Source organism: Hylobates moloch, unplaced genomic scaffold, assembly GCF_009828535.3.
Source record: "Hylobates moloch isolate HMO894 unplaced genomic scaffold, HMol_V3 SCAFFOLD_17, whole genome shotgun sequence".
Lineage (NCBI taxonomy): Eukaryota > Metazoa > Chordata > Mammalia > Primates > Hylobatidae > Hylobates > Hylobates moloch.
This window is the reverse complement of record NW_026652292.1, coordinates 29280376-29295075: the sequence shown is the minus strand read 5'-3', so window position 1 is coordinate 29295075 and position 14700 is coordinate 29280376. Positions and strand designations below refer to the sequence as shown.

At 35.7% G+C, this 14700-nt stretch overlaps 1 protein-coding gene across 2 annotated transcripts in view; it reads left to right on the top strand.

Annotated features, from left to right (window-relative positions):
• The window catches only part of ZFR (zinc finger RNA binding protein), a 90341-nt gene that overhangs the window by 48112 nt on the left and 27529 nt on the right, over window positions 1–14700 (top strand). For both annotated transcript variants that reach the window (XM_032136003.2, XM_058430025.1), the window contains exons 11-15: window positions 1167–1312; window positions 5092–5254; window positions 6871–7076; window positions 7852–8002; window positions 9887–10028. In XM_032136003.2, coding sequence (XP_031991894.1) covers window positions 1167–1312; window positions 5092–5254; window positions 6871–7076; window positions 7852–8002; window positions 9887–10028 — 808 coding nt within the window. The remainder of the gene's footprint in view (window positions 1–1166; window positions 1313–5091; window positions 5255–6870; window positions 7077–7851; window positions 8003–9886; window positions 10029–14700) is intronic.

The window sequence follows — 14700 nt, the reverse complement described above, 5'->3', positions numbered from 1 at the left end:
TGAGCCACCATGCCCGGCCTGTATTTGAAATTTTTAACTAGGCTGGATTGATGTACTAGATCCATGTTTTCTGTTTTAAACACGGAGGAGGTGAAAATTAAAACAGTGTAAAAGGGTAGTACTTAAATATGGAAAGAAACTTTTTAACCCCAACATAGACATTTAGAGTCATCTGTTTATAAACAGTTACAGTTGACCCTTGAACAACATGGAGGTCAGGGGCCCCTCATGTACTCAAAAATTTGCCTTTCTTTTTTTTTTTTTGAGGTAGGGCCTTGCTCTGTTGCCCAGGCTGGAGTACAATGACATGAACGTGGCTCACTGCAACCTCCTGGGCTCCAGTGATCCTCCCACCGCAGCCTCCCAAGTAGCTGGGACTACAGGCATGTGCCACCATGCCTGGCTAGCTTTTGTATTTTTCTGGAGAAGGTTTCACCATGTTGGCCAGGCTAGTCTGAAACTCCTGGCCTCAAGTTATCCTCCTGCCCTGGCCTCCCCAAGTGCTGGGATTCCAGGCTGCTTATAACTTTTGACTCCCTAAAAACTTCTAAAAGCCTACTGATGACCAGAAGCCTTACTGATAACATAAACAGTTATTTTTATGTTAACACATATTTGGTATGTCATGTGTGTCTCATATATACTGTATTCTTAGAATAAAGTAAGCTAGAGAAGAGAAAATATTAAGAAAATCAGTGAGAAAATATTTAGTATTCATTAAGTGGAAGTGGGTCATCATATAAAGGTCTTCATCCTCATCATCTTCAAGTTGAGTAGGCTGAGGAAGAAGAGGAGGGGTTGGTCTTACTCTCTCAGGGGTGGCAGAGGCAGAAGAAACTCAGCAGCATAGATGTAAGGGTATTCATACACTTCAAACCCGTGTTGTTCAAGGGTCAAATGTAAAGTAAAATTAAATATCCATTAGTTTTTCTAAGGATTTCATGATTTGTTGGTCAGCACTAAGTTACGTACTTTTTACATAATTTTTATTAATGTGTTTTGAATCTTTTCTCTGATTTACCTTAATTATATTGATTTTACTCTCTAGTGGGAAACTTGCAACTAAAAGCCTCCATGATTAAAGAATACATGTAATTGTATGATTAAAAATACATGTAGATTGTTTTGGGGCTGCTATTTTTTTAACGTCTTATTTATATTAATAGAAAAAAGTAAATCCAGACTTGCAAGTAGAAGTGAAGCCTAGTATTCGAGCAAGAAAGATTCAAGAAGAGAAAATGAGGAAGCAAATGCAGAAGGAGGAGTACTGGCGAAGACGAGAAGAAGAGGAGCGTTGGAGAATGGAAATGAGGTAATATCTTTAACTTTTAATAGCCTGGTAAGTGGTTCAGCCTTTCTTAAAAACTTAGCCATTCTGGGCATGTGACTCCCATTCAAAGCAATCTGATTTATTCACTTCCAATTTTCACTCTTGAGGAAGATCCTAGGTCTAGGAAAGACATGCATTAAAATTGTTACTGGCTACACTAATATTTTACTGTGGCCTTGGTATTAGAGTTATATGTTTAAGTGGCATCTTTTATAAATTAAACATATGAAGAAATAGTTTCGTATTATAAATAAGTGCCTCAGTTTCAAACAAGCAAAATAGACATACATTACCTGATAGAAGTATAAGATTGGATAGATTCTACATGTTAATAATGTCTATTAAGAAACTTTAGTGGCTACAGGGAAGGAGAATTGAGAAAACATATTTCAAATATTTATTTATATACATAAAGATATAAATGTTAAGTTTTATTGAAATATAACATATCTTCTAAACTTATACAGTGACAGAGTTGTGCAACAATCACCACAATCAATTTAGGACAGTTCATCACCCTCAAAAGAAGTCACGTACCCATTAACAATAATTCCCCATGTGTCCCCTAGTATCTCCTCCAGCCCCAGCCCTAGACAGCCTCTAACCTTTCTGTCTCTAGATTTGCCTGTTCTAGAGATTTCATATAAATGGAGTCATATTAGGTTAATGCAAAAGTAATCATGGTTTGTGCCAGATGACGATTTGAATTAATAAATTCATTTGGTACAAACCGCGATTATTTTTGCAACTTAATACAGTTTATGGTCTTTTGTGTCTGGCATCGTTCACTTAGCATAATGTTTTCATGGTTCATCCAGATTGTAACATGTATCAGTATTCCATTTTCTTTTATGACTAAATAATACCGAATAATACATCCTTATGTACCACATTTTGTTTATTCGTTCGTTAGTTGATGGACATGCAACATGTTTCCACGTTTTTGCTATTACGAATATTGCCGCTGTGAATATTTTTGTATAACTTTTAAAATACAGTTTTAGCAGAAACATAACATACACTATTTTCATAATCCATTTTTTTCGTTTACGTATCTTCAACTTTAAAAACTAAATTTGGATTATTTTGTTTTTCATGAGGACATAGTAATTTTTGTGCATATGTAAAATTTTCTTTATAACCAATCCTTGTTGTTATTGTTTAGATATTTAGGTAGTTTCTAGTGTTTCCTTATTATAATTATTAATATATTGACCCTCCTTGAGGCACTTTTTTGTTTCTTTCACCAAGTATGTGAACCTATTGAGGTGATATTACTGCATACATTATCGTTAGTTGCTAATAATAGAATATTGGAAATGGAAATGTTTGAAGGATACTCACATGTCTGTCTATATTGGATAGCATAACTCAGTGGTTCTCAAACTTTTTGGTCTCAGGATCCTTTATCCTCAATTACGAAGGACTCCAAAGAGTCCTTATGTGGGTTATATCTGTCAAGACTTAACTGTATTAAAAATTAAAACTGGCCGGGCACAGTTGCTCATGCCTATAATTCCAGCACTTTGGGAGGGTGAGGCGGGTGTATCACCTGAGGTCGGGAGTTCAAGACCAGCCTGACCAACATGGAGAAATCCCCGTCTCTACTAAAAATACAAAATTAGCTGGCCGTGGTGGCACATGCCTGTAATCCCAGCTACTCAGGAGGCTGAAGCAGGAGAATCGCTTGAACCCGGGAGGAGGAGGTTGCAGTGAGGTGAGATCGTTCCATTATACTCCAGCCTGGGCAACAAGAGCAAAACTCCGTCTCAAAAAATAAAAAAAAATTAAAACTAAGAAATTTAAATATTTGTTAATTCATTTTAAAATGACATTTTAATTATTTTTTGAAATATGGTTACATGTATATTTGTTAAAATATTACACATAATATATTTAATCAATAAAATACAGTAAAAAAAATTAACTATTCCACAGAATAGTGGGAAAAGTTATGCTATTTTACATTTTTGTACATCTCTTTAATGTCTGGTTTTACAGAAGGCAGCAAGATTCTCATGTTTGCTTTTGTGTTCATATGTGGTGAATAACACATGTTGCCTCTGGATAATTTCACTGTACACCTAGAATGAAAGAGCAAATAAGTGTCTTAGTATTTATTATGAAAATAATTTTTTTTTTTTTTTAAGCAGAGTCTCACTGTGTTGCCCAGGCTGGAGTGCAATGGCACGATCTTGGCTCACTGCACTCTCCACCTCCTGGGGTTTAAGCGATTCTCTTGCCTCAGCCTCCCAAGTAGTTGGGTGTGGTGGTGCACACCTGTATTCCCATCTGCTTGGGGGGCTGAAGTGGGAGGATCACCTGATCATGGGAGGTCAAGGCTGTAGAGACCGGTGATCACACCACTGCACTGGGTGACAGAGTGGGACTCTGCCAATTTAAGGAAAAAAAAAAAAAAAGCACTGCTTATTCCCAACCTGAGGAAATTGGTAGTTTCTATAATGGTAGTCAGGAAGCACACTTCTTTCTTATGTGTTAACAGATTACATTAGTAAAACCTTAACCTAATTGTTAACAGAATTTGCTGTAGACACATGTTTTCCCTTGGGAATTATTGGTATCCTAGTTTGAAGTTGAAAATGAGGAAAGAACTGGGAGGGCAGAGGGGAGGAGATGGTAAAAAAAAAAAAAAAAAAAAGTAGATTCTGCAGATGTTGGTCAGTAAAGCAGAGGCTATACACTAGCTGCCCACATTCTGAGTTCAGCTCAGAGGTGTTATATTTGGTATGCATAGTATTTTATAATCTGAATAAGCAACTGTGAAGTTTCACAAAAATCGTGATGACCTCAGCAATACAGCCTGTGCAGTAGTCCCTCCTTGTCCAAGGGGGTTACGTTACAAGACCACCAGTGGATACCTAAAATCGCAGGTTGTACGAAACCCTGTATATACTATGTGTTTTCCATCTGATAACGGTGTTAGTTACTAAGCAAATAATAGGCTAGTAGGGTGTATACTGTGTGGACATGCTGGACAAAGGGATGCTTCATAGGTGGGATGGAACTGGACAGCGCAAGATTTCATCACACTACTCAAAATGGCACAAGATTTAAAACTTATGAATTGTTTCTTTCTGGAACATTCTGTTCAATATTTGTATACTGTGGTTGACCATAGGTAACTGAAACCACAGCGATGAGGATGGTGGTGACTATTGTATTCCCTTATGGCAACAATTAATAGGAGCTGAGTTGCAGCAGCTGTTATCTCTAGCCAGGACATGTTCTTTCTACTTTACCATAATTCCCAACACCCTTAATATGTCTCCAACAGTAATACTGACTATGACTTGCCGTTTATCACTGCCTTGCACTGTTTTTCTTCATAGTAGAGACATAGGAAAGAGCATGTTTCTTTGAGGACATGAAGAAAATTCCCAAATGTGATATGTGCACTTCAGGTCATTTACTCACAGTGTTGGCCTGCCTCCTTTAGGTGGCATTGGGTTTCTAATTCATACTTAAAGCAGGAGAGAGGTTGTAAGAAACTGTGAGGTTTCTGATGCCTGTTCTTTTTACTTTTTCCTCAGGCTGAAATTTTCTTCTGCTTTTCATGCTCTCTTTTCTCTTTCATTTACTTCTCAATGAAAGCAAACATGGAAAATCAGATACATTTGGGAAGGAATTTTAGCTAGGCTGATGTTGGTGGGATTTTTTATTGCTTTTGATGTCACTATTGATGTAAGTTCTTGGGCTGTATTTTTCCTCATATGCTTATAATGTCATTCTTTATGTTTCAGACGTTACGAAGAGGACATGTACTGGAGAAGAATGGAGGAAGAACAACATCATTGGGATGATCGCCGCCGAATGCCAGATGGAGGTTATCCTCATGGTCCTCCAGGCCCATTAGGCCTTCTGGGAGTCCGACCAGGCATGCCTCCTCAGCCTCAGGGGCCTGCAGTGAGTGTCCGCGTTGGTGATATAAGGGTTGAAAGTTTGACTGGTTCAGCATTAGAAGAAAACAATTTTGGAGGGGCTAATGTTTAGACTTAATAATCTTGTAATCTTGGTAGTTTTTTTGAGACAGAGTCTTGCTTGTCGCCCAGGCTGGAGTGCAGTGGCGTGATCTAGGCTCACTGCATGCAACCTGCGCTTCCCAGGTTCAAGCAATTCTCCTGCCTCCGCCTCCCAAGTAACTGGGATTACAGGCACTCACCACCACACCTGGATAATTTTTGTATTATTAGTAAAGATACAGTTTCGCCATGTTGGCCAGGCTGGTCTTGAACTCCTGACCTCAGGAGATCCGTCCGCCCGGGCCTCCCAAAATGCTGGGATTACAGGCATGAGCCACCGCACCCAGCTTGATAAAAGTTTTGAATCTGATTTAGAATCTTTCCTCCATTTTTTACAGGAAGGGAATATGTTTTCCTGTGTCTTCTGTATAAGGACCTCATAGAATTTCTGGGAATCTTTCTTATTTTCAGTATATGCTAAACGGGAACAGAGCTTTTTATGCCAACTCTTCTTTCACATGAAACTCTTGCCTTTGGTTTTCCTTACATGAGCAGGAACAACTAATTTTTTTTCTTGTTTCTTTTCTTATTTTTCCTCTGGAATGCAGTGGCATGATCATAGCTCACCGCAGCCTCAGCTTCCCTAGTAGCCGGGACACAGGCATGAGCCTGTATACCTGTCAGGAACAACTGATGTTGAAGGCAACTGCTTTGTCTTTAGATTTATTCTTACTGGTCTGGGTGCAGTGGCTCATGCCTATAATCCCAGTACTTTGGGAAAACCAAGGTGAAAGGATGGCTTGATGCTAGAAGTTCAAGACTAGCCTGGGCAACATGGTGAGACCCAGTGTCTATAAACATTTTTTTTTAATAAAAATAAATTTATTCTTATTTTTCCATTACCAGTGGTTTAGAATATTTTTTCCTTCTTCCAGTTTTGACCATCTAAAACCTACTACTTCTGAATTGAGTGAAAGATAAGGGGTAGATAAAATGGTTTTAAGATAAGCCCCAGAGTTGATGTGTTATTAAGACTATAGGAAAAATCTGCATCTTGAGAGTTTATGTTGTACAGAAGCTGGATAAAAGGGACATTTTGTGTAAGTTCAGTCTACCAAAAACAAGATTTGTTTCTCTATAGAGCAGTTATAAGAAAAAAGTAGACTTCTCTTCTTTAACCTATTCGCTCATTTATCTTTGCTCAGAGAGTTGGCAGTTGTAAGACTTGAATTACTGAAAGCAAAGAAAGTTTCAGAATCACTGGTTTTTAAGGTTGAGTAAAGAGCATTTTCATAGCTTTAGGTTTATATGTATTATAAATGTTACTTGTTTTGAGGCAAAGTGGGTATACATGCATGCATGCATGCATGCCTACATACAAACATATAGTCTTGATGGTATAACTTTCCGTAGTTTGCATTTTCATTTTTACTGAAATGGAAAAAAGAAGATAAAGGCTTTCTTATTGAAAAGATACAACAAATATGTATAGTTGAAAAATATAATTTGCTTTTGCTCAGGAAACTTTTTTTTAAATTGAGCAACTTTGTTTCTCTGTAGCCCTTACGTCGTCCTGACTCATCTGATGACCGTTATGTAATGACAAAACATGCCACCATTTATCCAACTGAAGAGGAGTTACAGGCAGTTCAGAAAATTGTTTCTATTACTGAACGTGCTTTAAAACTCGTTTCAGACAGTTTGTCTGAACATGAGAAGAACAAGAACAAAGAGGGAGATGATAAGAAAGAGGGAGGTAAAGACAGGTGTGTTTTGAAAGTTATTTACCATGTGTAATTTTGGTTTTTCTTATGTGGACTTCTTACATTTGAAATATAGCTTATGATTGATAACTCTGGTGTGAGTTCTATTTGTTTTAACCATACCTGTGTTAGATATTTCATATATTCAGCCGCTGCTTGGAAAAATAGAAATACACAGTTCCACGGACATACGTAGTCTCTAACCTTGTGATTGTACGCATTTTAAGTTTATATAAACCATTTTGAGTCTATTTCAAAGCAGCCATTATAGTTTTACAGTTGTACTCAGCTGCTGTTTTTCTGTTTTTATTTATTTGTTGGTTCTGCCCCACACTCAGTCTTTGTTTTAGTAACTATTTCCTTAAAGCACTGACTATAAAGCATGATTAAGCCTAAGCTTTAGCAATGTCTTTATATCAAGTTTGCATTATTAGCTGTGACTTTTTATTTTCCTTTTACCATTTGGAAAAATTTTTGTATTACATTAAACATAACTCTTATTATTCTGACTTGTGAAATAAGAAACAGAAGTATTAATGTCCATTGCTTTGCACTTGTCTTTCTGTAAAGAACTTAGCTCTTTCTTTCTTTTTTTTTTTTTTTTTAATCCACATTGCTTAAATGAAGTATAGTTCTGAAAATGCTGGATGTCTTTCTACTGCGGTTGATGGAAATTTTAATGGTATAAAAGTTATTTCACTTACTATTGTATGTTTACAGAATATCATGCTTCTGGTTAAGCAGAGAAATATCATAATATAATTTTATTTTACTGCAGAGCTTTGAAAGGAGTTTTGCGAGTGGGAGTATTGGCAAAAGGATTACTTCTCCGAGGAGATAGAAATGTCAACCTTGTTTTGCTGTGCTCAGAGAAACCTTCAAAGACATTATTAAGCCGTATTGCAGAAAACCTACCCAAACAGCTTGCTGTAAGTGTGATGGAAATGTTAATTTTTACCCCTTGTCTGGTTCAGAAGTTTTTGGCGGGACTCACCGTACTTCGGTTTAAACCTAAGCCAGCCTTTAAAATTTTGGCTTGACTTTCTGTATTTTTTGTTTGACTGTGCAAACTGATGAAACTATTTTCTACTTCATCTTTTTTAGGTTTTATAGTGATTATATTTGGCATGAAGCCATCTTGCTGACTTATTTAAAAATGTAAAATTGCAGCATATGCCTTCCCTTTCTTGTTCTTTTTCCAAGACTTGAATCATAAGAAGGCAGTTGTTAGGACAAAGTGATTTTTAAAAAAAAATCCCATGTGTAGCAAGGTTAAATTTTTTTAATTCATGAATCTCTTGCCTATGTAGTTTAATGCTTTTAATAAAATATAGTAACTAAAATAGTCTTTCTGATTTTAATTTCCCCAGTTTTATTGTGAATATTTTCAGTTTCCTACATGTTTATAATGGTAGGAAATACTTGTCTCCATTCAGCAAAACATGGCAGTGCAAAACTAATATTTTATTTGGGTCCTACAAAAACAAACTTTTTTTTAAGCTTAAATTTATAAAAATTGTATATATTAGCTTGTCAGAATGACTGAGATTTAAAATAGTGATTCCTTTAATAATTGAGGGTATAAAACTCACAATTTAATGAAGCATTCTAAATTCAAGGAATCAGATTTCATTGGTAATATGTATTCTACAGTAGTGAATTAGAACAGGACCTTACTGTAGCAGAGCAACTGATGACAAAAGGGACAATGAAGCACAGTATTAAACTTAAAACTGACAACTCTGCACTTACTGTTGCTTGTTTTATATTACCGTTATTCCAGATGGGAAATTTTTTATTGTAGGTGAGTCTTTTTTTTAATTATCAGGAGCCAAGAGAACTGGCTTTGTTGTGTGTTTACTTCTTACTCCTGTTGAGGCTGCTAGGGCAATGAAGGGGGAAAATAAAAGGTTTGGAAGCCTTGGAAGAATCATAGAATTTGCGAGAAACATCTTGATCCTAATTGTGGTATTTAGTAAAACTGCAAACCAAGGAATATATCATAACTAAATAACAACCAGTTAAGCTAAAAGTGGAATACTCTTCAAACCCATCTATATAAGTGGATAAGCAAGTGAAATAAAATTCATTTATAGTTAATTTGTACTATAGTAAGTGCTTTATATAGTTGATTCATTTAATCTTCCAGCCACCCTACAGGTTAGGTACAATTATTTTCTCCATCTTACAGAAATAGGTGCAGGATAGTTAAATAATTTGTCTATCATCGCATCACTGGTAAAGTATCAGAGCTAGGATTTAAACCTAGATACTGTACTGTAAATACTGTATGTAGTTTCTGTAGAGTCTTCATTTGTTCGTATAAAATGGAGCTTATTACGTGTCTACCAAATTACAGCAAATCCTGGTTTTTCTGGATATTTACTGAGACTTTCTGCTCCCTGATAAAATGTGGATTTCACAGAAAATGTACAATATGGGAATAAATTGTAGCTCCTATTAAGGTCAGGTAGCCATTTTAGCTTCATTCAAATTATGCAAATATATATTATAAATATGGCAGTGTTTCTTTTATCCAAGAATTTATCATCTAAGAGAGACACACCTATGTACAAATAACTCACAATACAAACAATGGTAAATATTAGTTCAACACAGAATTCTGAAAGTAGGGAGTAAGACTAATAATACTGGCATGTATGGCAGGGCTTCCTAGAAGGAGCAGTATATGATCCAGTCCTCATATAGAATGGTTAGGGTAGTAAGAGAGTGAAAGATCCATAATGAAGGTGCTTTTGTTTGTTAATACAACAGATCAATCCAATTTGTTTCTTATAATCTTCATTACACAGGTTATAAGCCCTGAGAAGTATGACATAAAATGTGCTGTATCTGAAGCGGCAATAATTTTGAATTCATGTGTGGAACCCAAAATGCAAGTCACTATCACACTGACATCTCCAATTATTCGAGAAGAGAACATGAGGGAAGGAGGTTGGAAAGCCATTAAACTTTCTACTTTCTGTTAACTTTTTTTTCATTTATCTACTCTTTAAGATGGCATTAAGCCCTAGAAGGCAACATGCTGGCATTACATGTGAATTTGATAGATTTGACTTATTTAGCAACTGGTTTTGCCTAAGATAATTTCCCACAGAGTAAATGCTCTTTTTAGTGATGTATTTTCATATAAAACACTATGGTATGATTGATTTTCTTGATTTCTTTCTTTTCTTGCTAACCTCAGATTTCTGGAAAAAAACTTCAAAATTATTTTTACTGGCATAGTCAGTGCATGAAAAAATGGTTTTAAAATGTTGCTAGTGACTAGGGGGCACAACTTTAAGTTGGATTAAGAAGTTTTTGCTCTTGCCTTGTCTTACAAAAAAGACAAGAGTTTTCACAAACAAAATTGGCTAAGTATTCGTAACACTTATATTTTTAAGAGGCATTTTTATATATGTAATAATGGATTTGGCTTGTCCTGTGGTAAATATTTCTAGTTCTCTGAGGTTGCTCTTTGGCTTGGAGCGCTTTCATAAATGCAGAACATCCTAAAGCAGGAGGATTTGGACATTTGACCCTAATATCACACTTGAGATACCGAAAAATAAACTGTGTAAATGTAGATAGTGAGTCACAGCACAATTCAGGGTTTTTAAACTTAATTTACAACTATAGAATATGAAATCCTGCTGGTGCCAGCAATGTTGCTTTAGGGACTATTCTGTAACATTTTCAAAGCTTCAAAAGCTTTTAAGCTGAAAAGCATGATCAGTGTCTGCAGTATGTTGGTTCTGTTGTTTTATGGGTCAGATAAAATTTACTTTGTTTCCTTTCATGTTTTTGTACATCTTGTTGAGTATGGAATAACAGTCTACACTAATATTTATTTGTGATATAGGTTGAGGAGGAAGAGGGTACAACATACTTAATATTAAAATTCATTTGTATAAAACAGCATCAGTAGTCTCTCAATTACTGTTTCTTTAAATTTGTTTGCGTATAACAAAGCAATTTTTTTAAGACACTGGGCTTTTCACAACCCAGGAAAAGAACATTTTACCAAAAATGTCATTGGGAGCTATGTCTAATTTTACATACTTTGCATGTATACCATAATCAGATGATATTTATATCTTAAGCTTTGCATCTTAAATGAGTTTTATGTAAAGGATTTTCTTATGTGAATGTGAGTTTCTAGTCAAGGTCTGGCCATGGGTGTTGCTGGAGAAACAGTTCCTGAGTCAATCTGGTCAGGTCATATACAGCATATGGGATTTGATAAAACTAATATGATACATCATAAATGTTGCTATATTTAGTGTAAAACGATAACTATTAACTTTATTTCAGAATACATTTTGTTCATTTATGTTTAGACTTAATTAAATTTGTACAGTATCAAACCATTTTATTATGTTGTAAAAGTCTAAAGTGAGTAGTATCATATTTGCAGTAAATTATTTGATAACCTATCCCTTCTAAAGGAAACAAAATTATATTTTTGTCTGACCCAGACTTGAGTTAGAATTATTGTTCTGAATTTCATAAATATTATGATGAGGAAAATAGTCCAAAATAGAAAGATTCTGCTTCAAGACACTGAGCTGAAAAGTTGGATGTGCCAAAGTGTAGAAACATTGATAGTGTTCCTTGCTGCAGATAACTGCAGTAAACCATGTCTTTAGCTTCATTATGAAGATTGCTTCTTTCTTGCTGCAGAATAACGGTATGTATTCTCTCTCACTGCAGCTCCCAATGCTCTGTGTCTTAAAATCATTTAAAGCCTATAGCTTGCTTTGGGGAGTTAGTACAGGGGTTAAGGAAGGCTTTGCCGGAAGAACAATTGTAAATCATGAGAGTTACTACGTGCACATTGTGTGGTAGCCTCTTTAGTGCATAATGGTCCTTTTTAATACCAAAAATTAATTAATAAAGGAAATGATTACATTGTCCAAATAACTGTTAAACGCATGACAGATCTGTTTTATGATACTGTGTTTGACAGTTAAACATTAAGTAAACATTTAATTGACTTTAAGCTTGAAATGTTCAGAATGCTCTAACCCTTGCTACAGAATCTTTTCTGCAGCAAGTTAAGTATTTTGTGTGTTTTTTTCCCACCTGTAGCTTATCAGGCCCGGTCCAAAGCCTTCTAGCAGAGGGGATTGATCCTGTCAGGGGTTGCTGCCAAGACATCGGAAGGATTTTTGACCAAGGTTTTCAAAAGCTCAGTGTCACATCTGCCATTTGATAAAGGAGGGATTTTGGATGCAGAGCCTGGCATTTATTGTCCTTTGTGTGGCTGTTTTGTTTTGTCTTCGTCTCTTCTAGAATTGAGCAGTGTTCACACTAGTTTTTAAATGGTTGAGTGGGTTATATATTTTACATTACCATGTTAATTTGAATTAATATATTCCCATTAACGATTAATCTTAAAATAGTGTGGACACAGCATGTCTTCTAATTGGTGATTAACCCCTTAAAATCTATGAAATACGTTCATGTAGAACAAGAATTAGCATTTTGTTTTTATAAATTAACTGGTTTTTGTTTTGCTTTGTTAACTGGGTGTTAGGCAACAAGTATGATTTTAGCAGAATATATCTAAGGGGTTAATCTACTTGAAATAGAAAATGGGTACAAAAATCCACACTAAATTTAACAAAAATTTTCTACTTATAGCTGTAATTTGTTTTTAAATTGCAATAGGTATTAGCTGGGCGTGGTGACGGGTGCCTATAATCCCAGCTACTTGGGAGGCTGAGGCAGGAGAATTGCTTGAACCCAGAAGGTGTAGGTTGCAGTGAGCTGAGATCATGCCATTGCACTCTGGCCTGGGCAACAAGAGTGAAACTCCATCTCAAAGAAAAAAAAAATTGCAATAGGTATCTTGGCATCTTTGAATTTATATCATGGATTAAAATTTCCAAAGTTATGAATGCTTATGTGCAAAACAAAATTTTCTTGCATATTGGAGGAAATAAAATTGTGAATTAACATTAGAAATTTAGAAACATTTTAGAAAGAGATTGCATATTGTCACCTATTTGCATTCTAGCTTTAGCAAATGTAAATAAAAAGGGATGTAGAAAGAGTTTCTTTAGCATGTTATAATACTGCTTTGGGGAAGTCAGCTTTTTCTTTTTTTGTGTGTGCGAGGGCTTTTGTTTTGTTTTTGTTTTGTTTTTGAAACAGTCGCTCTGTCACCCAGGCTGGAGTGCAGCAGCACAATCTCGGCTCATTGCAACCTCCACCTCCCAGGTTCAAGCAATTCTCATGCCTCAGCCTCCCAAGTAGCTGAGGAGCTGGGACCACAGGCATGTGCCACCACGCCCAGCTAATTTTTGTATTTTTGAGTAGGGATGGAGTTTCAGCATGTTGGCCGGTCTGGTCTCGAACTCCCTACCTCAGATGATCCACCTGCCTCAGCCTCCCAAAGTGCTGGGATTACAGGCATGAGCCACTGCATCTGGCCTTTTTTTTCTTTTTTAAAACTTCATAGTTAGCTGTTTCTTGGGTCCCTTTTCTTATCTCTTCCTAACAGAATAGTTCATTTCTTATGTTCAGGTTATTTCTAGGTTCAATAGTTGGTCATATAAGTTTTGAGAATACTAATATTTTTGTCTTGATAACTTCTTTTTAGCACCAAATTCATCTTTTGGTATTCATTCTCAAAATGCCACACAGTTTTCCTTGATTATCTGTCTTTCCTCTAAATATGTCTTCTGAAGAATCTGTGTCCATCTGATTACTCGAGGAGTAAAAAACTAAGAAAAAGAAACTTTAGACAGAGAATAGAATTCTCTATCAGTTTCAAAATGTCTTTTATATGTCATCTACTCAGAATAAGAACAAGTTATCTTTTAAGATATCTGAATGCTTATGAGATATGAGTAACTTGACCAGAACTGCAACTAGTACTCTGAAGATAATTAACTTTTTCATACTTTTATCATGTATTTTTTCTTTTGTCCATATTCATTTTATATACTCAATTACTAAACTGTATTCTAAATGCCCCATAATTTCCAAAGGACTATTATATTTAATAGATTATATAATTTTTCTATATTGAGAAAATATACTATTTAAATCACTGAGAGCTGTGAATTAGATTGGAATAATTGCCATTTGCTTATGAATAGCTTGATTAGCAGATTTGCTGTTAATATACACATTTTACAGATGTTTAGATGGATATACAGATAGCCCTTTGTCTACTTTTATGAATGACGTATTAATGTAAAGTTAACTTCCTGTCCTGGTTTAGTTTCATATATTCTCAAGTTTTGTGTAGCTCATTTATGTTTTAATCAGCTTAAAAACCCTACACATCTATCATCACAGGATGCTGTTTGTTGCATCTTTTCCACTCTTAATTCTGTTTAACCATGCTAGTTCCTATTCGCTGTTCTGCTTGCCTATTGTTTCTCTTTTATCATTTTTTGAAATACTTTATGGGAACTTTAAATTTTAAAGGGCATTTCATACTCTCTGGTAACTAAAATTTTCATGCGGAAGGGGGAGCATTAAACTTTTAGAAATGCCTGTTTTGGGCCGGGCGCAGTGGCTCACGCCTGTAATCCTAGCACTTTGGGAGGCCGAGGCAGGTGTATCACTTGAGGTCAGGAGTTAAAAACCAGCCTGGCCAACATGGTGA